The 24561-nt window shown below is 38.7% G+C and overlaps 1 protein-coding gene across 1 annotated transcript in view; it reads right to left on the bottom strand.

Moving 5' to 3' along the window:
• Positions 1-24561, bottom strand: part of LOC126418509 (activating signal cointegrator 1 complex subunit 3) — a 238365-nt gene that overhangs the window by 27232 nt on the left and 186572 nt on the right. The window contains exons 31-33 of the mRNA XM_050085303.1: positions 20497-20633; positions 18060-18240; positions 8094-8284 (exon numbers count right to left, since the gene is read on the bottom strand). Of these exons, the coding sequence (XP_049941260.1) occupies positions 8094-8284; positions 18060-18240; positions 20497-20633 (509 nt within the window). The remainder of the gene's footprint in view (positions 1-8093; positions 8285-18059; positions 18241-20496; positions 20634-24561) is intronic.

Genomic DNA, 24561 nt, shown 5'->3' with positions numbered 1-24561 from the left:
CCATCAGGCATCAGAAATAAGTAACATAAGGACTGCTACTCTGTTTCTTTTACTGTAAAGATCTCACTATGTTTTAAATAGGTTTTCCTGTTTTAGTGACCTGTATTGTACTTTCATATTTTATGAGCAACTGATTGAAATATTATTGTAATAATTGTTATATTTTATGGTTTTCATGTGTGAGGATTTGTTTAGTTGACAATGCATGACCATTTGTTCACCAAATGCTGCCCATTGCTATGAACATACGCACTTTACTTAGCTCATAGGTAGACCTAGTGAAAATATTTGTACTTGTTTCAGGTATTAATGTAAGGTTTCCTTTTCTCTACTGTAGAATCTGAAGTTGGCCATTTTAGGCCAAAAAACACTGTAATTACTGCAATATCTCAAGTTTCTCACTGTGGCTAATTAATCGTGTGCTTTCAGGTGGTCTGTTGAGTTGTTATCCCCATTTTCACTTGGTATTTCAATGAATGACCCAGCCAGCTTCTTCATGTGCTGAGAGCTATTGTGTACTCTTACTGTATGTTCAATGCAGTATAAAAAATTTCTACTGGATGCAAGGCATGGATCCTACAAAACACATTTCAGGTGGCTTTGAAAAACACACAAAACTGGGAAGCATTTTTCTATATCTGAATTTTCAATGTGAGGTAATGTTTTGTATTGTTTCATTATTTGTACGATCTATCGATCATAATCCTGACCTCTCACTATGGTTTGGAATACGCTAGTTTTACAATTACAATACATCGTCTCAGAGGAAAATATGGAAATATCTGGCCATTTACATGATTTTTTAAGGTTTTTTTTCCATATACAAAATCTGTTCAAAAATTTTTCGTACACTTACCTTTTATTTATTGTGCATGGTATCCTTTGATATACCCTCCTCCACAATTGATACATTGCTCCCAATGCAATTTCCACTTCCGAAAGCAGTCTTGGTACATCTCTTGCTGGATTGCGCGAAGGGCCGTATGAGAATTGTCTTTTATCTCATCTACCATTGTGAATCTTCCTCCTTTCAACAGGGTTTTCAATTTTGGAAATAAAAAAAAAAAAGTCCCCAGGGGCCAGGTCAGGAGAGTTCGGAGGATAAGGCAGCACAGTTATTTCATTTTTTGTACAATAGTCATGCACGAACAGGGATGAATGTGTGGGTGCATTATAGTGATGCAAAAGCCGTGAATTGTCTCGCCACATTTCAGGCAATATCCGTATAAAATTTTCTCACAGGCATTGCAACATGTCCTTATTAACAGTTTGTCCCTGTGGCATGAATTTATGATGAGCTAATCCTTCAAACTCAAAGAAAACGGATCAGCATGGCTTTGACATTTGATCTGACCTGACAACCTTTTTTTGGTCTTGGAGAACCTTCCCTGACCCATTGTGAAGATGGGACCTTTGTCTCATCATCATAACTATAGACCCACATCTCATCATCAATGATTCTCTTAAGGAACATTTCGTTCATATGAGCATGATCCAAAAGCTCTCTATAGATTGTGAGGCTTGGCTCATGAGCCATGGGATGAATTTTGTGGCAATATGATGCATTCCCAAATGCTCCGTCAGGATTTCATGATGTGATGCTATTGTTACATTCTTCTGCAATCTCTCAGACAGTCAGTCTTTGATTGGCACACACAGTTTCCTCAACATTCCTGACATGAGCGAGAGTCATCCGAAGATGTCGAAGGGAGTCCTGAACAAGGGTCATCTTTAACTTCCGTCTGATCATTTTTAAACCATTTGTTAACATCACGTATGGCTTAAGCACTCATCACTGTAGGCTTCCTGCATCATTTGGTGTGTGTGTCTGTATAGGTTTGCCTAAGTTACATGCAAAATTTAATGCAGACGAGTTGCTCCTCTAACTCTGCCATCTCAAAATTCACAAATTATGTGACATAAAATTTACTAAATACTGCAATGAGCAATAACTAACAGAGATACAACAATGAAACTCTGGCAATTACACATTAAACACAGGCTTGTGCAGGGATGCCAACTGCATTCCACTCCAATACACCACTGGTGTGACATTACAAATGTTCCGGAATTTTTTGAACAGACTTCGTATACAGTGCTTTATACCCCCTTGTCAGAAAAGTTCCAGGACAGGTTTTTTTTATTTTTTATTTCTGAGTTTGAAATACTAAAAAGGAACAATTGTTTTATGTTCCTGGTATTTGCACGTCCTTGAAATGACCTTGGCTATTTTGCCACACCAACTTACTAGGTGGCAGCGCTGTGCTTAGCAAAACACTGTTTGGGTTCTTGGCACATTGGATGCTGATTTGGAACAAAGAGTGAACATTAAGTTCTGTGTTAAGCTTGAGAAAACCCCAAGTGAAATTTGAACAATGATTAAGCAAGTATATGCAGGAAAGGCACTTTCACGAAGTTGTGTTTTCAAGTGGCACAAAAGGTTTCATGAAGGCAGAGGTTCAGTGGAAGACAACCCCAAAGCTAGTTGCCTGCCTACAGCACATACCGATGCAAATGTGGAGCATGAAAGGAAGTTATTGCAAGAAGCCCATCATTTAATGTGTGTGATATCAGAAGAATTTAAATTTAAATTGTGATGTGTATCATAAGATTTTACGCAAAGATTTAGGGAAACGAAAACTTAATGTGAAGCTCGTCCCTCACATGCTAACACACAAAAAGAAAGGAAAGATGAAGAATTTCTGCTGAACTAATGGATAGAGCTGGGCATGATTCGACATTTCTGTCAAAAATTACTGCTGGGGATGAAAGTTGGTGCTACCAGTACGACATTCACATGATGTGTCCGAGTGCTGAATGGTGTGGTCCTGGATCACCAGCATCGAAAAAAGTCAAATGACAACCTTCAAGAATAAAGACGACATCCAGAATGAGATTTTCACTCTGCAGCGGAGTGTGCGCTGATATGAAACTTCCTGGCAGATTAAATCGGTGTGCTGGACCGAGACTCGAACTCGGGACCTTTGCCTTTCGTGGACAAGTGCTCTACCAACTGAGCTACCCAAGCACGTCTCACGCCCCGTCTTCACAGTTTTACCTCTGCCAGTGTCTCGTCTCCTACCTACCAAAGCGTGAGTCATGCTTGGGTAGGTCAGTTGGTAGAGCACTTGCCCGCAAAAGGCAAAGGTCCCGAGTTCGAGTCTCGGTCCAGCACACCGATTTAAACTGCCAGTAAGTTTCATATCAGCGCACACTCCGCTGCAGAGTGAAAATCTCATTCTGGAAACATCCCCCAGGCTCTGGTTAAGCCATGTCTCCGCAATATCCTTTCTTTCAGGAGTGTTAGTTCTGCAGGGTTCACAGGAGAGCTTCTGTAAAGTTTGGAAGGTAGGAGATGAGGTACTGGCAGAAGTAAAACTATGAGGATGGGGCGCGAGTTGTGCTTGGGTAGCTCAGTTGGTAGAGCATTTGCCTGCGAAAGGCAAGGGTCCTGAGTTCGATTCTCGGTCCGGCACACAGTTTTAATCTGCCAGGAAGTTTTAAAGGTGACATTGACTGCATTCTTTGATAGTAATGAAGATGGCATTTTAAGGAAGAGGGTGGCACATGATAGGGAGATGAAGAAGCACAGTGAGCAGTGGATGAATCAGAACACAACACGTGACATGCTGCAATGGAGCTGGGTTGTGGACCCATGGAGGGTGCGAGTGCACCGGTATCGCGGGCAGCTGGGTCTCGCCTAGTGCTGTTTAGTGAGGATGAAACAAGCCACTGCAGCTGCCATCCTGAAGGTTCTGGACTGCAGAGCAGAAACTACTACTCCAGGACTCATGGTTGGTAACTTCATGAAGTACCGTTCCTTTAGAATTTATCAACTATTTTTCATAAGGCTCATGTTGTCAAGTGCTGAAAGGCTCAGGTTATGTGGAATCTTGTGCAGGTTTGGCTAGAAATGTGGCAGTCTTGGGGTATGCTCCTGAGCTGTGTCTTAGTGGGCAAAAGTAAAGCACTGCAACTAAAATTAACAGGTGTTGCACATCTGGCCCATTACTGTTTTCTGCTGTGGAGTTATTTCCTATGCACTTAAACTTACTGTGTGCTTAAAAATATCTAAAACACAGAGTGGCTAAAGGCCTTCAAAACTATCTGTTGTGTGGCTGTAGTTGTAGTCCAGTGGTTGTTACTTCTGATATTTTCAAGTTAAATGTTTGGAACTGACATAGGCCACTTAATTTATTTTAGCAAAGGAAATTTTGCATATGAGTTATGGGTTGGTAAGTGAGTGGCTGGAGCTGCCTAGTTGAAATATTCTCTGTTATTATTCTTACTCTCATCTTTAACATGTTTGGACAGTAATGCCATATGTGTTGTTTTAGAGTAATTTGTGGCAGTAAAATGGTTTATGTCTACTCTCCAATCACACCTCCATGTTTAAATTGTTATCACCCAATACTTTTAAAACCTTACACCAGTTATGCTGCAGGATTTGCGGGCTTATTCACTGACAAGTCATAAGCTTATGTCTGATTAAGTCTCAAGCAGCTAGTGCCCATATATTTCATGTGACTGGCTGGACTTAGGTGTAACAGGCTATGATGTCAGCACTGAAGGCACCACTTAGTGCAAATATTGTTTTTGTGTGCTGTGTCGATTGAGGCCTATGTCTGAGGAAGTCCTGTTAGACAATTAGGTTTATTAGTGGTCTGAATTGAAACTCCCAAGTTCCTGCCTATGCAGAGGAAAATTGTTACCTTGTTTAGTTTAGTAGTGATGGCTAGAGCAATGAAGTAGTAGGAAAAAAGTGGCATGTGTGGCCACGCACCAGATTAAAAATTTTGTTGGTGTATTTCTAAAGTTAAAATGGCTGGTGTCAATTCAAAATGATAAATTCATTTGAGAATTTAAAGATGGCTAAGAGAAGAGTTAAACTTTAAATTTATTCTATTTGTGCAGACTTCTTGTTTAGTTTGAAATTTTAGACAGCTAGTGCCGATTAAATTTGTGAATTTGAAGGTAGCTAAGCACCAAGTTAAACCGAATGTTTTGTCTGTTTGCACAATCTTTTGACCATTGGTAAACTGATTTTATTTTATATTGTATGTAGTTTGCAATTTATGCGGCCTTTACCAATTCAAGTTGGGAAATCGTGTTTAAGTTTTTTAAGGCAGCTACACGCCGCTTCAAATTATAGTGTTTTCATATGTAGATGGCGGCACCCATTGCTGATTTGATTAATTCTATGGCTTATGTGGTTATTTCTACAGAACAGGTGGTGTCAATTGGAACTGAGAATCATAAAAGATAATTTTAGGTGACACTACTGAGAACCATGAGGAATGTTATGGTCCTGTTGTTTTGTTGTTATTTAGTAATGAAAGGCCAGTTGAATCTGGATTACTTGTTAGCTTGTGTCATTTGTTCTAAAGGTGGCTGGGGCCAGTTGAAACTTAAGGACCCCAATTGGCCAGGTTCTGTTGAATTAAGTTGAAAACTGTAATATGTTTTTATGTACTGTGGCTAATGCAAATTGTACATTGTTTTCTTAATAACCAAGTGCCTTGCTCAAAAGCTGAAGTACGATTTTGTCAATAAATGAAATTTCATTTTTTGTGCCTACTACCTTTCACTCCAGGACCTGTGTCCTACCTATTCCTGCTCCAAATGGTGTCCCCATTCGGTGCAGTAGGATAAACGGGGAGGGGTATTTCATCCTCGAGTGAAAAGGCAACTGAAAGGAAAGGCCCATAAGGATATCTCAGACATCCTGTGACAAATGAGCTTATGAGCATCACAGTTCAAAATTTCCATGCTTGCTTCCGAGACTTCCAGAAACATTTGGAGCTGTGCATAAATAGCCAAAGGGACTACTAAGGATGCGTGAAGGATTTCTCCTTCTGGTATTACAATTGTGAATATTACTAGTGTTTCTGAGCTGTGACTCATCATTGACAAGAAACTTCACAAAGAGCAAACGTAGGCTGCTGTCTACATGTGGTTCTTGAGTGGACACAATGTATTGTCCTTATTGCACATTCTGTGCAAAAAAATACTATCTTCCTCAATGATCAGTCACCCAAAATATGATACTATAAGAATCTGATGAACGAAATAAAAAAAAATAAGTTGATGTTTTGACTTTTTCATCTCCCAAATCTGATATTATACATAATACAAAAATTTCGGAGATTAGATGATTGAGAAGATTTGTAAAGGGGTGTGTCCACTAGCAAGTTAACTCTGCAAGTCACCTGCAGAAACTAATTCAAGTTTTTTCAACTTCCAGAAGTAGCATTCGTAAGATAGTGGAAACAGTTTCTTGTCTCTTGCTGCAAATATTTGGTGCAGATGTCAGTTGCTGGACATTTTTCTCAAACTTGCAGAGGTTTTGTGTTTTCAATATCAGTATGAAAACGGCAGTGTCAAAACAGGAGATTGGCACAATGACAATTAGGTTGAAACAAATGTACCACTGGAACTCCTAAACATGTATAATTGACCACCATCAGCCAGGGAAATGTAAAATGAATTTACTGATTACTTCATTCCTCCAGAGAAGGAACCAGAATGGCAATAAAGATAGCTTTAAATTATAGGTGATTTTTTAAATGTTAATATAAATGTTTTCTATTTGTAATAAAAGTAATAAATACTTTTCATAAAAATTCAAGAGTAATTAAATGGTGATTTCTTGGTGCTATAGCTAGCCAAATTTCTGTTTTCAAATATCTTGTCGCAACATGCACAAGAGATACTCAAAACGTTCATGTGACATTCTCAGAAGAATTCCAAGAGAAGTCATCTGATTTTATTCATTCCATAGCATTTCTTGATAATTTCAATTTCTATGCCGCTGTATCCATTTCTTCACCCAAGCATTTCTTCTTTTCTTAACTTTTTGTTTTCCATCACAATTTTTTAAAATAACAACAATGTAACAACAGTGGCCACTGCTCTGGTATTTAAGCATGGCAATGTGGCTCAAGTGGAAACACGTCTCTAATTACTTGTAGCAAGTTCTTGAAATTAACTTGGCCAAGTGACTTGCAGAAGTAAACTTGTACATCTTTTTTCCTAACGTAAACACCTCTTTTAAGTGTTTGCAGAAGTTACTTGCTGGTGGACACACACTGTGACACTTGCACATTCAACACTGCCAGTATATATGTTAATGTAATTGGATGGCCAAGAAGGTGAGTCTGGCCTTGGCAGCCAGAGACTCTGTGTGTGTGTGTGTGTGTGTGTGTGTGTGTGTGTGTGTGTGTGTGTTGTCTAATTCTGATGGAAGCCTTTTTGTCTGAAAGCTTACTTGTTTGACTGTTTTAATGTGCAGCTATCTGTGACTCAGTATCTCCGCTGTATGCTGAGTAGCAACTATCCTTTTCATAATATTGTCTTGAATAGACAATAAATCTACTCACCAGGCAGTGATGGGAGAACACACATATAAAAGGTATTACAGTCTAAAAAATTGTGAATTCTTTTTTGGCCACTTGTCGACAAACTGCCTGTTGGTTTCTGTCCCAGATTCTTCATCCTATGTCTGTTTGATGATTTTCCCAACATTTCGTCAGCACCTACATTGCTGGTGGTGGGCCATCAGCAATGGAAGGTGAAGCTTGTGCTGGCAAAATGTCAAAAAAATCATCAAACAAATGTCACCCGAAGAACCCGAGACAGAAGCCAACAGGCAGTTTGTATTACAGTTTCAAAAATTCGGAGTCAGTCTTTCCTTCCCATCCTGTCTGGTAAGTCTCCCCTGACCTAGGGTTCTCGATGACTTTTCTGAATTCTAGCCCTTTTCCTACACTTCACCAGCGCTTTTCTTTCACCCCTCTTCCTTCCCATTCAACCCTTCTACCCGAAGGAGGTGCCATTGGTTCTGAAGGCTTGCAAACTGTGTAACTTCTTACTCATGTTCTCGTGCTGCCATTTGATGAGTAGATTTTTTATTTACCTAATTACATTATATTTTCAAAAACTGATTATTTTCATGAGTATATACCTTAAGGCACTGGTTAGTGACACAGGGGAAAATAAGTCAATTTTCTGACATTATCACCTATAAAGTCCGATACTACATGTAACACAAAAGTTACTGAGCTTAGATGTTTAGGAAGATATGTGACACTTGCCCATTCAAAATGTCCTCATTGTGCCGCACCGGCATCTGGTCGTACTCGTATGCATTGCTGAGGATGCGCAACACGTCCTCCAGGCTGCTGCTTGCGGTCAACTCATCCCTCAGCAGGAGCATCGTCTTGTATGACAGGTAGTAGTAGGAGGCGATGCGGCCCATCGAGGTTGCCGTCACTCCTCGTTGGTCCTATACAGGTACAACTGTCAGCTCACATAGGTTTTTAATTCTTGCGAGGTCTGACACTAAAATATTAACCGCTACTTTGTTCACTGGATTCATTGTAGACACACTATCAGTACAGCATGCTAGGGAATCACTTGTGGTTGAATGGAGAGGGTAGCCGTGCACAGGCTAACACACTCAGTTCTATCAACACACAATTGTTAAGATTGAACAGGAAGTACGAGCGTCTTATTACATAAAGTTTTATTGTTCATTCTCTCACCAATGAAGGTGTGAAATCAGTGACATTTTAAAGAGACTCTAAGTACCTTCCAAGTGTTCAATTTGGCCCAGATGTTTCGAAATGGTAATTTTGAAGTGAAAAATAAAAGTAATTCATATTAGAGATTTGATTTGATTCGGTTTTCATTCCATAGAGGCAAAAAATGAGTTGACTCTCGTGGGTGTGGAATATGTCAGAAAATATAACATAAAAAACATAACACATTTGAAAATAATACTTACTGCCCTGATCATTTGTCACAAGATTGTCAAAATAGGTGAATATGATACAGTACACTGGAACAGCTAATAATTACAGAATTAATACACTGTCAGACTGAAACCTTGTTATTCACTATTAATAAATTTATCATACACAAAATACATAATCTTGACTGTTGTGAGCAAGTGCTGTCAAAACTGAAATCTAACTGACATTTTTACTTAAGCTGGTCTAACAGTCCCTGTTAAGATATCCAACTACAGAATAGAAGTGCTCCCTATCAAAAAGTCTTTCAAACTCTGTTTAAACTGTGCTTTATCTTAAACCAATTTTTTAATGGTTGCTGGCAACTTATTGAAAATTGTGTGTTCCTGAATACTGGACCCCATTTTGGACCAAGGTCAGTGGTTTTAGGTCTTTATGTAGATAGTTCTTATTCCTAGTGTTGATACTATGTATTGAGCTGTTGGTTGGAAATAGAGACATATTAAGGAATAAATATACTGAGAAGCAGGGGTTAGAATGCAAAGTTCCTTGAACAGGTTGCTATGTGACATTCTTGAATTTACACCACAAATGATTCTTATTACACACATTTGCATGCTAAAAACGTTTGCTCGGTTTGATGAGTTACCCCCATGAAAAAAAAAATTCTATGGCATTGTTGGCCAGGAAGTCCTGTCCAGGGAAGTTCAGCTGCCGTGTTGCAAGTCTCATTTCATGTGACGCCACAATGGGTGACATGTGCATCGATGAGGATGAGATGATATTGATAATGACAACACAACCCCCAGTCCACGGGTGGAGAAAATCTCCAACCTGGCCAGGAATCGAACCTGGGCATGCTGCATGAGAGGCAGGCACGTTACTATCCAGCTAAGCAGGCAGCCATAACATGATAGAATGAAAGTAAGCAAATACTGCAAGTTTTTTTAAAATCAGTATCTCCTACATCTGACATCATTCTCACTGCAAATATAGACTTTTTAGGTGCTTAAGCAATTCTGTAGTAAGCCCTTCCAAACTGAATTTATTATCGAGTTGTAATCCGAGAAATTTAACACTGTCAACCTCTTTGATCTGCTTGTTTTCATATGTCATACACATGCTGTAAGGATCTCTCTTACAGGTTCTGGACTGCATATAGCGGATCTTTTCAAAGTTTAATAACAGTGAATTAGCTTTAAACCATTTATCAATGTCAGTGAAAATTTGATTAGCAGCTATTTCTGAATCTGTACTTGGCTTGCTACTTATTGCAATGTTTGTATCATCTGCAAACAAAACACATTTAGCATCTGGCAATGTAACAGACTACAGGTCATTAACGAACACAAGAAAAAGCAATGGACCCAAGATGGAACCTTGAGGAACACCACATGAACTAATTTCCAAACAGATGAAACTGACTGCTTAACTGCACATGAATTTCGCAGCGACGCCCTTTGTTTCCTGTTAGTTAAATAAGACTCAAACCGTTTTGCAACACTGTCTGTGACACTATAATATTCTAATTTATTTGAGAGACTGCTGTGGTTCACATGACAAAGGCTTTTGACAGGTCACAGAAAATGCCAGTAGCCTCTAATTTATTATCTTATGAATTAAGTACATTCTCACTGTAAGTGTAAACAGCTTTCTCTACATCAGAACCCATAAGAAATCCAAACTGTGACTTGGACAATATATTATTTGCAGTAAGATGCTTAAGGAGATGCTTGAACACAACCTTTTCAAATATTTTTGAGAAAGCTGACAAATTGGTTCATAATTTGATGGTGTCTCTTTATTCCCCTTCTTGTAAAGAGGCTTAACTTCAGTGTATTTTAGCCAGTCTGGAAATGTTCTGCTCATAAGAGGTTGATTACACAAATAACTTAAGATAGAGCTCAACTTTCAAGAGCACTCTTTAATTAACTGCATGATATGTTATCATACCCAACAGAATACTTAGATTTTAAGGATTTTATGGTGGATGCTACTTCTTTGGGAGACATGAGTGTCATTTCCATTTTACTGAAGTTACTTTTAAAGACTGGTCTCAGATAATCCACTGCACTGTTCACCGAACCTGATAACTCCAAGCTGTCAGTATCAGTAATGAAGTACTGGTTTAAGAGGTTTGTGGCACGACATGCTCTGGTTACCAAAGTCTCATTTATTTTTAGAGCTTTCTGTTTCTCTTCCTTTTTGGCCCAACCTATCTCAGTCTTCACTATATCCCCTACAGTTTTTATTTTGTTTCCCGACATAATTATCTTTTTCTCATAAGAAAGCTACTTTGATTTCTGGATTACTTGCTTCAATATTTTGCAGTATTCTTTGTAATGCATTACAATGCTAACATCAGAGCTGTTCCTAGATAGTAGATAAGAGTCTCCTTTTTCCCACATGCTATCTTTATTCCTTGTGTAATCCATGCTTTATTTTTTGACTTCTGTGTGATTTGAGTTACCTTTACGAGAAAACAATTTTCAAAAGGGGAAGTAACTTTATTAATGAATACTTTGTATTTTCCATTTGAGTCAGAAGTATTGTAAACTTCTATCTAGTTTGGTGACCTGTGTGACTGAAGACAATATTTCAGTTGTGAATCAGCTTGTGGAAAGCGACTGCCACACTACTGTTGCAATATTGCATTACAGGTTGTTAAGTCTTGGAAATGTCATGTACAGGTCTCACTTGGATACAGGAAAACATCGGCGTCTTGGGTTCAATGTTTTCTGAGTCATGCACACAAGGAAGTGCAGAAAGACATCTATCAACTTCTGAATCACTTTCAAAAAGCTGGACTGTATCACGACCTGTGACAAAAGATGAGTCCATCAATATAGCCCACAGAGAGAAAGGAGGTTATGGTCTTGAGTAAAGTTGGAGAGGGGCACTGATTGAGGCCAAGACCAATATGCAGCAGGTAAAGTATTGGCAATAGTGTTTTTAGGATTCAAAATGTGTATTGCTAACTGAGGAGCTGCACAGGTGAAAGACGGACAATGACATCTACAACTGCCAGCTTCTACATGATCCTCAGAATGCCGGTTGCAATAAATTAGGCTGGCAACCAATTCACAAAGTCCTTCTCCAGCACAACAAAGCAGGGTTGCATATAGCAGCTATAACTCACAAAAAACTCACTAAGCTACATTGGAAACCTCTTGAACAGCCACTTTACAGTCTAACTGAAGGAGACATCAAGAAAGGAAGGTTTTGAAGACAACACTGCAGTTGAACAGTATGGGACTAGCTGCTTAATTGAGGCAGCTCACATCTTTCTTTCATGAGGGATCACAAAGCTTTCTATCTGGGGTAGAAAATATATTTCTGTTGTCGGAAATTATGTTGAATAATAATGTACCCTATTTGTGTTGGTATGTATTACCAATAAAGCTGTGTTACAATATTCCAGTTTAAAAGTGAATGACACTCCTATCATGCCTATGTGAGGATAAAGAACATTCAGAAATGGCACTCAACAATTTGGCTGAAACGGCAGTGTAAGTTGGCATTAAGACAACGTACAACAAGACTGAGTAACAGAATGCACAGACTGACTAGGAGATTAAAGGTTAGGTGGTGAAGAATATGCACTTAGTCAGGGGGGGGGGGGGGGAGGGGGAGAACATGACAAGATATGCTGTAGACAGCACCATATTTTTTAAGGTGTGACACAGTGTCTTAGGATCCACAATCCTTATGAGTTATAACAGTATTTTCATTGTTTGGATCTCAAAGGATCTTTTGTTATTTATTATGATAAGGTTTGCATCTCTTTGAAAATGGTCATCAGATCTTGTGATCTGTGGACAACGTGCAGTTAAATCGAAGTAGTACAAGGGCCAAAAGCTATGATAAGTGTTTTCAAAGAGAACCAAAACCAGTGACAATAAATAAAAAGAATCTTTGTGATACAGGCAGTGACACAACTGTTACAAGGCCTCAGATCGCACAGAAACTGCAATACGTTGCAAAGACAACCTGTAGAAAGAAGAACCGTTCAAGAAACACCATACTGCAATTTTACATGCTGGCAATCAGGAATTCCGCACAATATGGAGTAGACCCACAAACAGCAAATATCTGGCTGGAAAAGAAGGAACAAAAGATCTTGAGAGACACCTCAGGTACAAAAAAGTAAGGTTAAGTCTGATTACACATCTCAAGACAGGAGTGGACTGACAGTATAGAACCTGCCTCAAGCACAATATGGAACAGATGTTTGAGATCTGTTGGGCCAATCATGAAGATGGACGATGACTACTTGCTGACAAAGAAGATACAGAATGCGATGTGCAAAACAGGCACCAACTGGCTGAAAGGAATCAGGGAGGATTGGAAAACAATTAGAATAAAGGAAAAGAGACAATGACAAAGAAGAAGACATACTGAGTAAGTCACTTGTGATTCTAAGCAGTCTCAATGAACCAATATAACAAACTAAATACGTAAAACGGTATAAGCTGCCTCGAAAATGAAATATGTGATACCTGAGGCATCTGGAGTAACTGATATTAATGGGCGATGCATACGCGGAGCTGATAAGTGTAATGAGCACATACTGTAACAGTGCTGTGAGGTCAATTCAAGTTCAAGTTTCTTTGCATACTTTGAATGTAATTATGATGATTTGTAACAGAAATGTCATGAAATACAGCTTTTATCCAAAAGTATAATCAATGAAAATAAACAAATACTGAAACACATATTTATAAAATTCTTGCAGTAAAAACTATTTATCATTACTGTTCAGTTTCATGAACCCAGGAAACATGTTAGTAATAAAACAAATTCTGTAATTAAAGAGTTATATAGTTTTGTAAATTATGAATTATTGTGAAACTACATTTTCTGTATTTTGGCAACAACGTTTTTCAACTTGTTTATTATTATGGAATGTTAGCAATGATTTACACATCTAAATTCTGTAATTTATCCTAAAAAATTGTACAACTTTTGATTGAAATCATCAAAATAACTGTTTAAACAAAGTAAATAACCATGTTTCAATTGTTATAACCTATAAAAGCTTTGGCTTCAACAGTCGAAAAAGGGTAGTTTTAGTTACGATTTTGTGAGGCACAGTGTGACGTCATTCATGGTGCAATAAATAAGTTGTAAAGCAAATTAACTGTTTCAGCCAAATTATTTCAAGACAGCAATGTCACCAGAAATGGAGCACAAGGTTGGATTGTGGAAGGAAATCAGCTGTGTCTTTCTAAGGAACCGCCTCAGCATTCCCCTTATGCAATTAAGAAAACCACAGAAAATCTAAATCTGAATTCCCGGAAGAGGATTTGAACTATCATCCTCCTGAATGTGGGTTCAGCGTCTCAGTGTTGAACCACCCTGCTTGAAACTGGAGAGGTACGAGTTGAAGGACACTAAAAAAAAGTACCACGATCCACAAACAATTGTCAGATCCAAAGATTTGGGTTCATTTCAAAGATGGTCCCTGATTTTTCTGTCATTTATCACTTCTTTCCCCATGTCAGTGTTTCGTTAGTTTGAGAATTACCAAGTTGCACTTTGGTCCATAGTCCATGTTAAGCAGGTCGTCGTACAAGTTAGTTCAAAGCAAAACGTCCCAAATCATAGATCTACACAAGAACTGCACTGAACAGCTCTTTGAATGTTGCACTTCAGTAACAGGCCAGAATAGATACAAGATGGGAGTATTAACAGTGCACAGGCCTTACAACTGGAGACATTATAAACTCCACTTAGCACTTAAAGAGGGTATTAATTACATTTAGTAGAAATAACTGGGAAGTGATTTCATGCAAAGATTTTGATACTGATTCCGTTTTGGACAATACTAATCAAGGGCATCTGGAGTTCCTGTTGTACAGCTTTAGTGTGATATCCACAGTAACATTCCCAATCAGAATAGGACACAGTCCAAGAGTGACTGATGATCTGTTTCTTTAGCTAACTGTCTACCACGCATTACAGGAGCCCCATAATAAATGGTTTGTCTGTTCACGATGGCCAAATGACAGAAATAAAAAAATCAGTATAACAATCCACATGTTTCCATAATCAGTTTCACAAGTACCAGCACACATGGCAGTGGTTCAGGTGCATTGATTCCTCTGAATGCAGAGAAAAGCTGAAGGTTTAGACAGACTTCCACATTTCACAGACTGGTGTGTAATTGGCATTTTTATCTTGTCTCTTTTAATTATCAGAGCATTACATATAAATTTTAGCAAATCAGAGATAATTTACATCATTTAACCAGCGAATGAGATTGGGTGGGGGGTTACTGTTGATCAAGGGTTCATGTCACAGCTCTTAAAACTTAACAGTAATATCCGAAGTCACAAAAGAACTTATAAGCTAAAACAAACAAAATGGCAATGAATTCTGCAGAAAATTGTAATCAAGAAACAATCAGTTACACAGAAATGATAGACTACGGACGGCCAAGAATTTGTGCATGAGAAGTGCTCTTCCTCAGGTGCCTTAGCTCTCTCACCTGGCTGCACACTTCCCCCACTGCCATGCCACATTGTCCAAGAAAGAGGAGGGGGATGAGGTGGAAAACTGTGACAGTGCTGCATTTATATGGCAATGTACTGCATACAGCTTTATTTCAGTTTTCTCAACAACACAGATCACAAACAAAACAAAATTTCAATATTATTTATTTATTTTTTTCACACACCGAGATGTAGCACAATTTTTACCTGGTGTGAACTGTTGGCATACAGACAGAGATGGACAGTTTCACTGATTTTCACACTCAGTTTGCCACAAACATGACATTCACTGAAATACTTTATCATGTTTGCACCCTCATTATGAAGATGTGAACTCTTCCCGAGGAAAACAACGCTGACATCCTGGATGGTTTTAAAGTAAAAGAATTTGTTTTTTGAATGGGTATTGCACTGCAGATCAATCATTCCATCTGCACATACACAGGAGCACTTTCAACTGAAATGGCAAACACTCTTGAAAACAGTTGTAAGTTTGGAAACCATCCCTGTAATTCTTTCCACACCCCAATGAATTTTTCAATCCTCGAATTTACCTAAACACCAGAGAGCTTAGGGAAATGGACAGCTCTTTTGTCAGAATTTGTCCCGGGGAATCTCTTTTGTCAGATTTTGTCCGTTCCGCAACACAATATTGTTTTGAAATGGATCACCATCAAATTAGAAGTAAGTTGCACCCCACCTTCTAATGTCTTACTGTGGGCGGCGGGCAGCTAAGTCCACTTGAAACTTAAGGCCTGAAATCCATTTCAGATGTTCTAATTTTCATTCCTGCTCTCTTTTTTCCTTCATAAATTCAACAATAGCGGGTTTTAAATAAAATAATCATTCCAGGCTGTCCCTTGACTTAACCAACATACTTCCCAGTAATATATAAAATCTCCATACTCTTCATTCATTTGCATCGAAAACTGTTGCAGCTGACAGTATAATAATGCATGCGACTTCAAAATTTTACTATTCATACCACCAATTTCATTATGTGCTCCATGCCTACAAATTTAGTGTAAAATACTTCTCAATGTACATATTGAATCCCACCTGATAATTATTGTAATTTTTTGCCATTTCATCAACAACTAAATCTTTAAATTCTTGCTGCATGGTATTGAAATGTCAATCCATAGCAAACTGTAGTACGCGTCGATTATGCGACTGTGTGTTTGCTGTGTCTCCCACGGGGATATGCTTGATGATAAATAATAAGGCGCAGGTAAACAAGAACATGGATTTATTACGCCACAACAGAGAGGTTTATAGCAAAAGTAGTACAACTTCTCAGGCACTAACAGGTATATGCCTGGAAAACACAGTAAATGAACATAGTGGGAGATGAAGATTCAGCATAGTTGGCCGCCAGGTAGATTTTGGGATATCTCTGGAAAGTCGCTTCCGACTGCGCTCTGACTGATGGGCTGCTAAGAGCCGGTGCACGAACTAGCCTAGAGCTCCAATGGAGCAAACTGTCAATGTGGTGGCTTGCGCCACCCAATATAGCCAGGGTGCAGAGGAATCTGTGCCGATCCAGTTCTGCACACATGACACAGTGGAGGAAATAGGTCCAAGGCATGAAGGGCCTCTGGTGGGGCTTATCCTGCTGCCTGTCGTCCTCATTGTGATCGATGAAGTCTAGGTAGGATATATCTTATACAGATGCCAACTCGTGATGCTTCGCTGTTTGAGGGGTTGCCGATACCTTTATGTGAACAGCAGGTACTTGGCAATATTACATAATAGATAATGAAAATTCTTATCCTCCTCTTATGTCATCCTCAATCCTTTTTAAAGACTTGTGACGGCAGATCGCTAAACTGCCTCCTTTTGTGCAAACAGCCGCTGAACCTGTAAACTACTCCTATGCCACGAACAAATAGCACAGGATAAACAGCACCGACACCATGATCCTGCCAAACTGGAGATAGTCATGTTAACTGAAAAATGCCACACTGCAATGCTACATGAAATGTCTTGTTGTACGGAGTACTTCTGAGGAGTACCAAGGAAATCTGAGACAGGCCGAAGATCAGCCCGCACATCATGCTCATGTGCAGCTTGGCACACCGCTGCCGATTCTGTGACAGATCATTACCTTAACATATTAATAAAGTGATCTGTTTCTATTTAAATGTTGTGCCTATGGCAAATACTAAAGTTCTGCTAATGGACCACAAGTACCCTCAAAGTTGAGTAAATACCTCTTCAATTACTTTCAGTACCTTTATATAAAAAGTAGCCAAGGGCACTGTCCTCTTACTCACAGATTCCAATCTAATATTAGATTGCAAAAGAATTGAATTTTAAAAATATAATTACACTCTGCTTATATGACACACCCTTCCCTCTCCTAACTCCACACCCACCGATGCAATGCTAGGGGTGTCCAAACCTACAGTATTTTTTCCAGACAGTAAGTCACATGTGATTTCCCCTTTGCCAACCCCATCCCTTGTGGTTCATTGTCATCAGGGCCATTATTAGTCTACCTAGTGACCCAAATCTGAGACACACACACAACCTCCAAGCTACTAGGTAAGCCTTACTCCAACTGTATATTTTCTGTATAATAAATCACATATTTAATTGTAATTTCCCCAATTATACCCAAGTTATGTTTACAACTCACTAATTTCCAGTATGACCAGCATGAAACTCACAAATAGGGAAGACAAGGGTTCTTAGCCCCCTCCCCAGTAACTGTTTTCTGGAACTAAAACATTTTGTGCACTAAGTTTGGTTGTAATTGCTCAACTTTAAAATTTTATATTTAAACATTAGGACATGATAAAATACTACATACCTCCTCAAATGTGACACAAGAGGCATCTGCAAGCACCATAAGAGCTCTTTGCACGAGGCCAGACAAGAAATTGTTTACATTGTGTGGTTCCAATGTTTCCAGGTTATAATACGATGGATTCTGAAGTAACCGCCGGAAGAAGTAGGTCCATGTAAGGTAGTCCAGTGCATCCTGTTTTGTTCTGCAAAAACAGGAAATAAAAATATTGCTTGCTATAAAAGAAATACCACAATCACTCTCAAAATGGATGGCTGCGTGCAAGTATTTTTAATATCTCTGAAAGTCTCAAGTTATTCGAACAGTTTTGAATTACTAGTAGCTTGGAAGTAAATCTATATTAAAAGCTCTTTCGTGTTACAATATTCACTTTCTTGAGGACGACATTGTATATTGTTGGATTACACCAACAAATAGTTTGCTGCTCAAACAGGTCTTGGGGGTAGTTTTTCTGGAATGGAAGCTGCAGAATACTTTGCCGAGATAGCTGCTCATATTCTTCTTCAGATGTGACCATAGGGCACTGTAGTGGCAAGCCAATTCCTATGTTAGTTCACTAGAAAGGCAAGGATGCCAGGAGAAGAAAGGCTGTAATACCACTGCAGGAGATACCTACTTCGAGAGTACACCACTGCAGAATCAAATCACAGAACCAGCGCTGTAGGATATCTGTCATGAGCCCATGTGTCAACATTTGGGAACTCACTGGAGCCCATTTCTGTTGTTCTTGCTTCTGGGCCCTGGCTTCATCTTGGTGTGTACTTATCAGGTTCATTTCTCTGTGGCACAGACAATTTCTAGCAACCCCATTGCTGGTTCTCACATTTTGCTGAGCTGAAATTCCCTGTCTGTTGGTTATGTAATTCCGTATACATACTTGAATCACTTCTTTGCTGATGGAGACCCAGCAGGTCAATGCAAACAGGGGGATCACAGTCTCTCTGAAGCACACGTTGTGACTGGTATCTAGACAGTGGTCACCATGAGAAGATTTTTCTGGCTGACCTAATCTGCAGGGAAGTCTACATCAATTGTACCTTTCTTTAGTAGTATAACAAACCTCTTCATTTCCAATTTAACACAAGCAAATATAGCAGAGTTACCACCTTCTCACACCATTGCCAAGAGCTCGGTGATCTTGTGTGCAACACAATTTTCTGTCTTTCTGGCACTAAGGTTTGCTAACATTATTAGAGAAGACAGTGAGTCGCCATCAAGATGACTACTCTGTAATTCACACTAATCCAGTTAAATCATTTTTTGATTAAACTTGAAGCAATCAGTTCATTATTGTTTGATTCTGTTAATAACTTCTGAAAAGAAAATCAAACACGGAGGTACTACTGGTGCAGAGAAGCTGGTTCTTAAAACTGACAGTGTATTTGGCAGGTGTAGAACACAATCGGGTACCGCGTTTCTGTCATACATTCCCAGAGTGATGGACAGAATCGGCCGTATATTGCGCAAACACAGTGTAAAGACGATTTTCAAACTGACAAGGAAGGTCAGAGTGTGTCTTAGATCGGCAAAGGAGAAAAGGGACCCACTTGCAATGTCGGGAATATACCGTATACCATGCAAATGCGGAAAAGTTTATGTTGGAATGACTGGGTGATCAGTCAATACTAGGGTCAAAGAACATAAGCGACATTGCAGGTTGGGGCAGGTGGAGAAATCAGCCTTGGCAGAGCACGCGCTGAGTGAGACCGACCACGTAATAAAATTCGCCAACATGGAAGTTCTGACTGTAGAGAAGCACTATCACACCCGCTTGCTCAGAGAGGCTGTAGAAATACAAGAACAAGCTAACAGCTTCAAAAAGAAAGAGGAAAGCCTTAAGGTAAATTGATCCTGGCTTCCCGTACTGTCGAGGGTAGTAAGAGGAGAACCGCACCGGACATGTCCGCGGAGAAGCCCTTGGGCATTGGCGCGCCAGGTACATATAGTCTGCGGCCACGGTTCGGCTCCAGTTAACGACCGGCAATGGAGAGTGAAGCTTTGACAATGCCAGCCACTTGTGCTGGTGAAACGTCAGTAAAAGCATCAGATGAACGTTGGCCAAAGAACCCGAGACAGAAGCCAATAGGCAGTTTGACAATTTCTTGTCATGGCAAATATGCATGGATGGTCTGTAATGAGCACTCAGAAAGCTGTGAAATGAAGTTAATATGGTACGATTTCATTAGATCTGTTATTACTCTCTCTCTCTCTCTCTCTCTCTCTCTCTTTCACACACACACACACACACACACACACACACACACACACACACACAATTTATATAGTGAGCAGGTCTTTTTTTACTTTAATTTCCATTAGATTAACTGAATTATTAAATATGTCAGCTTCGGTTATCAGCCCCACAATGATTCATATTCTACATATAAAAGTAATTGTGACTGCATCAGGTAATAAAGATCCCTCTTTCAAAGAAGCATACCTAATTGTACCAGCAACTATCTCAGCATTGATGTGGTCAGGTAGCACTTCAAGTAAGCTGGATTCTACAGGGAAAGGCTCATACAGGAACTTCTTGTAATAATTCTTCTTAATGTCATGAACTAAGACAACAGCAACCTGAAATTAAAAATAAATAATTCAAATTATATTTCAACAGATGACATATTCTGACATCCATAGTTATTATAAAAATGGATGTGTGTGTGTGTGTGTTTCACGTAGCCTCCTAAACCACTGGACCAATTTCAATGAAACTTGGTACAAATGTACTTACTGTCAGGTGGCAATTGCAATGAGGGAAAGAATCACCTACCTATCAAAGGGGTGGAGGTGGGGGAAAAGAAAAGCATAGCCTGCAATGTTAGAATTCCCAGACTTTATTCACACAGTATTTGAGAATGAGAGAACTTGGCAATTTGCAGCAAAATTTACACGCAATTTCAAATCTTTGCAAAATTTTTTCTTGTTGACAACCCCTACCCAATGATGAAAGGAAAAATGTTTATTGTGCACTACTGTTCTGCTGTTCATACAGTAAAAGTACTGCATGAAGCAGGATGTTATAATTTGTTACTTTTATTTATTTATCAATCTGTAGACAATGTAAATTTTATGGTTGTTGTCGCACATAACTACAGAGACAGAGATACATAAATGTACTCAATTGCCCATATAAATATATATACATATATTACTTGCCTTACTGAGTTGCCCATTTGGGCATTGTATTTCACAGTTCTTTTGAACATGTTGAAAATGTTCCTTAATTGCAGTAATTAATCATTAGCATAGTTATCAACAAAATTTACACATCACTTTAGGTATTCTTTTATGATATAAAAACATTTTTCTAACAGACAATTGTATTCCTGAAGGTACGTATTTCACTTTTGTCTTTGATCTCTTGTGGTAGCTTATTGTATAGTTTAATTCGAATATATAGCACACTATTCTGGGTTTTTGCTTTGTATTTTTTCTACCAGGATGTAAGTGGTGGCTGGATCTGGTTCCATGTTCGAGTAGAGACCTCTTTGTTGGGTACTGATCAATGTCTTTTTTAAAGGCGATCACTGTATGCAATATGTACTCATACGGAACAGTCAAGATTCCTACAGATTTAAACAACTCAGTGCAATCAGTTCTCTTGCTACTTTTTGTCACAATTCATACAGCCCTTATTTGTAGATTAAGATAGATAGTCTGTTTTGCTCATTTGTTCCCCAGAACATTATCCCATAACTCATCACAGAATGAACATATACAAAATATGCTGTTCTCGTGCATGAGCTACTACACACAGAATTCATTGTTAAAATGCAAAGCACAGTGAAGCTATTTGTTTCCCAAGGGCAGTAATATGGTCAGTCTATTTTAGTTGTGTGTCAACAAGCAATGCTATTAATTCTGTTTCTGATACACATTTTATGAGTTCATCTTTCACTTTTAACGAATTATGTTTGAGTTTTATGTTTATGTGGACACTAATACTGTTTTTTTCCCACATTTAAAGTTAATTTGTTGTTGTCTACCTATCTGCATACATGTGCGAGTATTTCTTCAGCTTTGTCCTTTAGTAAGCTTGGCGATGTTTCACTGATTAAAATGTTACTGTCATCAGTAAACAATACTGTTTCACCGTGTTTGACACACTGGGGCAAATCATTGATATATATCAAGAAGAGTATTGGGCCAAGCATACTTCCTTGAGAGACTCCGATATTAATTTACTCCGGGCCAGAAATGTGTTTTATGGTATGACTGGAATGTGTTTGAGAGATCTCTACCTGTTGCACTCTGTTTTTTAGGTATGATTGAAACTCTATTTGCTATCCCTCTTATACCTTGAGCTTCCAGATTATTTAGCAGAGTTGTATGGTCTACTATATTGATGTCTTTGCTGAATTACAGGAAGATGGCTGTTATATGTTCTCCTTTATCTAGTGCTTCCAGAGCAACATTTGTAAAATGAGCTATAGCTGATTGTGTGCTTTTACGAGATCTGAACCCAAACTGTTCTTTACACAGAAGATTGTACTTTGATAGGTATCCCATGAGTCTAATTTTCATTATGGTTTCCATTACTTTTAAAAATGATGACAGTAAAGAGATGGGTCTATCTATATTTTTGGGTTCTCCTTTGTTATTTAAGGGCAGGTGTGGTGAATGATTCGCTTATGATGTGTGCTAAAGTGTCTTTGATACTGTGTATACAGTCCTTCAGCAAGCATACAGGCACTTAATCTATACCTGCTGAGGTTTTATTTTGTTTATTTCTTCTGAAGTGCTGGGATGCAGCATCATTGTGTTTGGAAACTAGTTCAATGTTTGTACAGGATGTATTTTATCAAATTTGTGTTGTAGCTTGGTAGCTATATTGCTGAAATATTTATTTGCAGTCTGCATTTTTTTTTTTTTTTTTTGTCATGTATTGTGGTATCAATGTGCTGCAACTGTATGACTATCTTGTTTTGTCTTTTTTCTATTTGTCTTCTCTTCGGTGACAGTCGAGGCTGCTTTTATTTTGTCTGCTGCCTTTTTTATAATTTTGTCATTTTAAGACCTTTTTGCTGTTACTAAAACTTTTCTATATATGTTTTTGTATATTTGGTTGTATTTTTGAAATGCAGGATCACTCTGGTTGTTTCCGCACTGCTGAGGTGTTTGAGGGTTAGAGGATTTTCTTATCCCGTTGGTCACATAGTTACTTTTGTTTATGTTTTAGTGACTCGTAGTACTTTTGGGAACACTTCTTCGAACCTGAATTTAAATTTTGATAGAAACTTTGAAAACTTTCTATCTGTACTAGTCTCCAACTGAACTTCTTCCCATGTTTCATTGTTCAACCCTTTTATGCTTTAAGAGAAACCTTCTATGAATGTATTTTAATTTTGTTTTTCACTGCTATGTTTAATATTAAAAGCTGACTGGAATGATCTGAAGGGCCCAGGTTACCTACAACAACATCACAATTTTTTTTTCTTCAAGTCAGTTAGTATATGGGCAAAGACTGATGCTGAATGCTTAGTTACCCTTGTGGCTGTGTTAATCGATGGTGATATTCTATAGCTGTAGATAATGTTCAAAAAAGTGTTGCAGAACCCATCTGGGTTAAATGTGTTGATACTTAAATCTCCAAAAATGAGAATTTTGTCCTTAGGATTAGTAAATGTGTCCAATATTTGGATTAGTTTTGCTATGAATGTTCCTCTGTCACCAGTGTGAGAATGGTAAATACATAGTATAGTTACACCTTGGAACATAAGTGGCTTTCTTATCTCTATAGCTGATATTTCTACATGTTTTTCTTTACGTAATGAAATAATGTCATTTCTAACTTTATACATAATAAAGATGATGTGACTTACCAAATGAAAGTGCTGGCAGGTCGACAGACACACAAACAAACACAAACATACACACAAAATTCAGGCTTTCGCAACAAACTGTTGCCTCATCAGGAAAGAAGGAAGGAGAGGGAAAGACGAAAGGATGTGGGTTTTAAGGGAGAGGGTAAGGAGTCATTCCAATCCCGGGAGCGGAAAGACTTACCTTAGGGTGAAAAAAAGGACGGGTATACACTCACACACACACACACACACACACACACACATATCCATCCACACATATACAGACACAAGCAGACATATTTAAAGACAAAGAGTTTGGGCAGAGATGTCAGTCGAGGCAGAAGTGCAGGGGCAAAGATGTTGTTGAATGACAGGCGAGGTATGAGTGGCGGCAACTTGAAATTAGCGGAGATTGAGGCCTGGTGGATAACGGGAAGAGAGGATATATTGAAGAGCAAGTTCCCATCTCTGGAGTTCGGATAGGTTGGTGTTAGTGGGAAGTATCCAGATAACTTGGACGGTGTAACACTGTGCCAAGATGTGCTGGCCGTGCACCAAGGCATGTTTAGCCACAGGGTGATCCTCATTACCAACAAACACTGTCTGCCTGTGTCCATTCATGCGAATGGACAGTTTGTTGCTGGTCATTCCCACATAGAATGCGTCACAGTGTAGGCAGGTCAGTTGGTAAATCACAT

This window comes from Schistocerca serialis, chromosome 9 (genome assembly GCF_023864345.2).
Source record: "Schistocerca serialis cubense isolate TAMUIC-IGC-003099 chromosome 9, iqSchSeri2.2, whole genome shotgun sequence".
NCBI classification, from domain to species: Eukaryota; Metazoa; Arthropoda; class Insecta; order Orthoptera; family Acrididae; genus Schistocerca; species Schistocerca serialis.
This window is presented reverse-complemented; position numbering and strand designations above follow the sequence as displayed.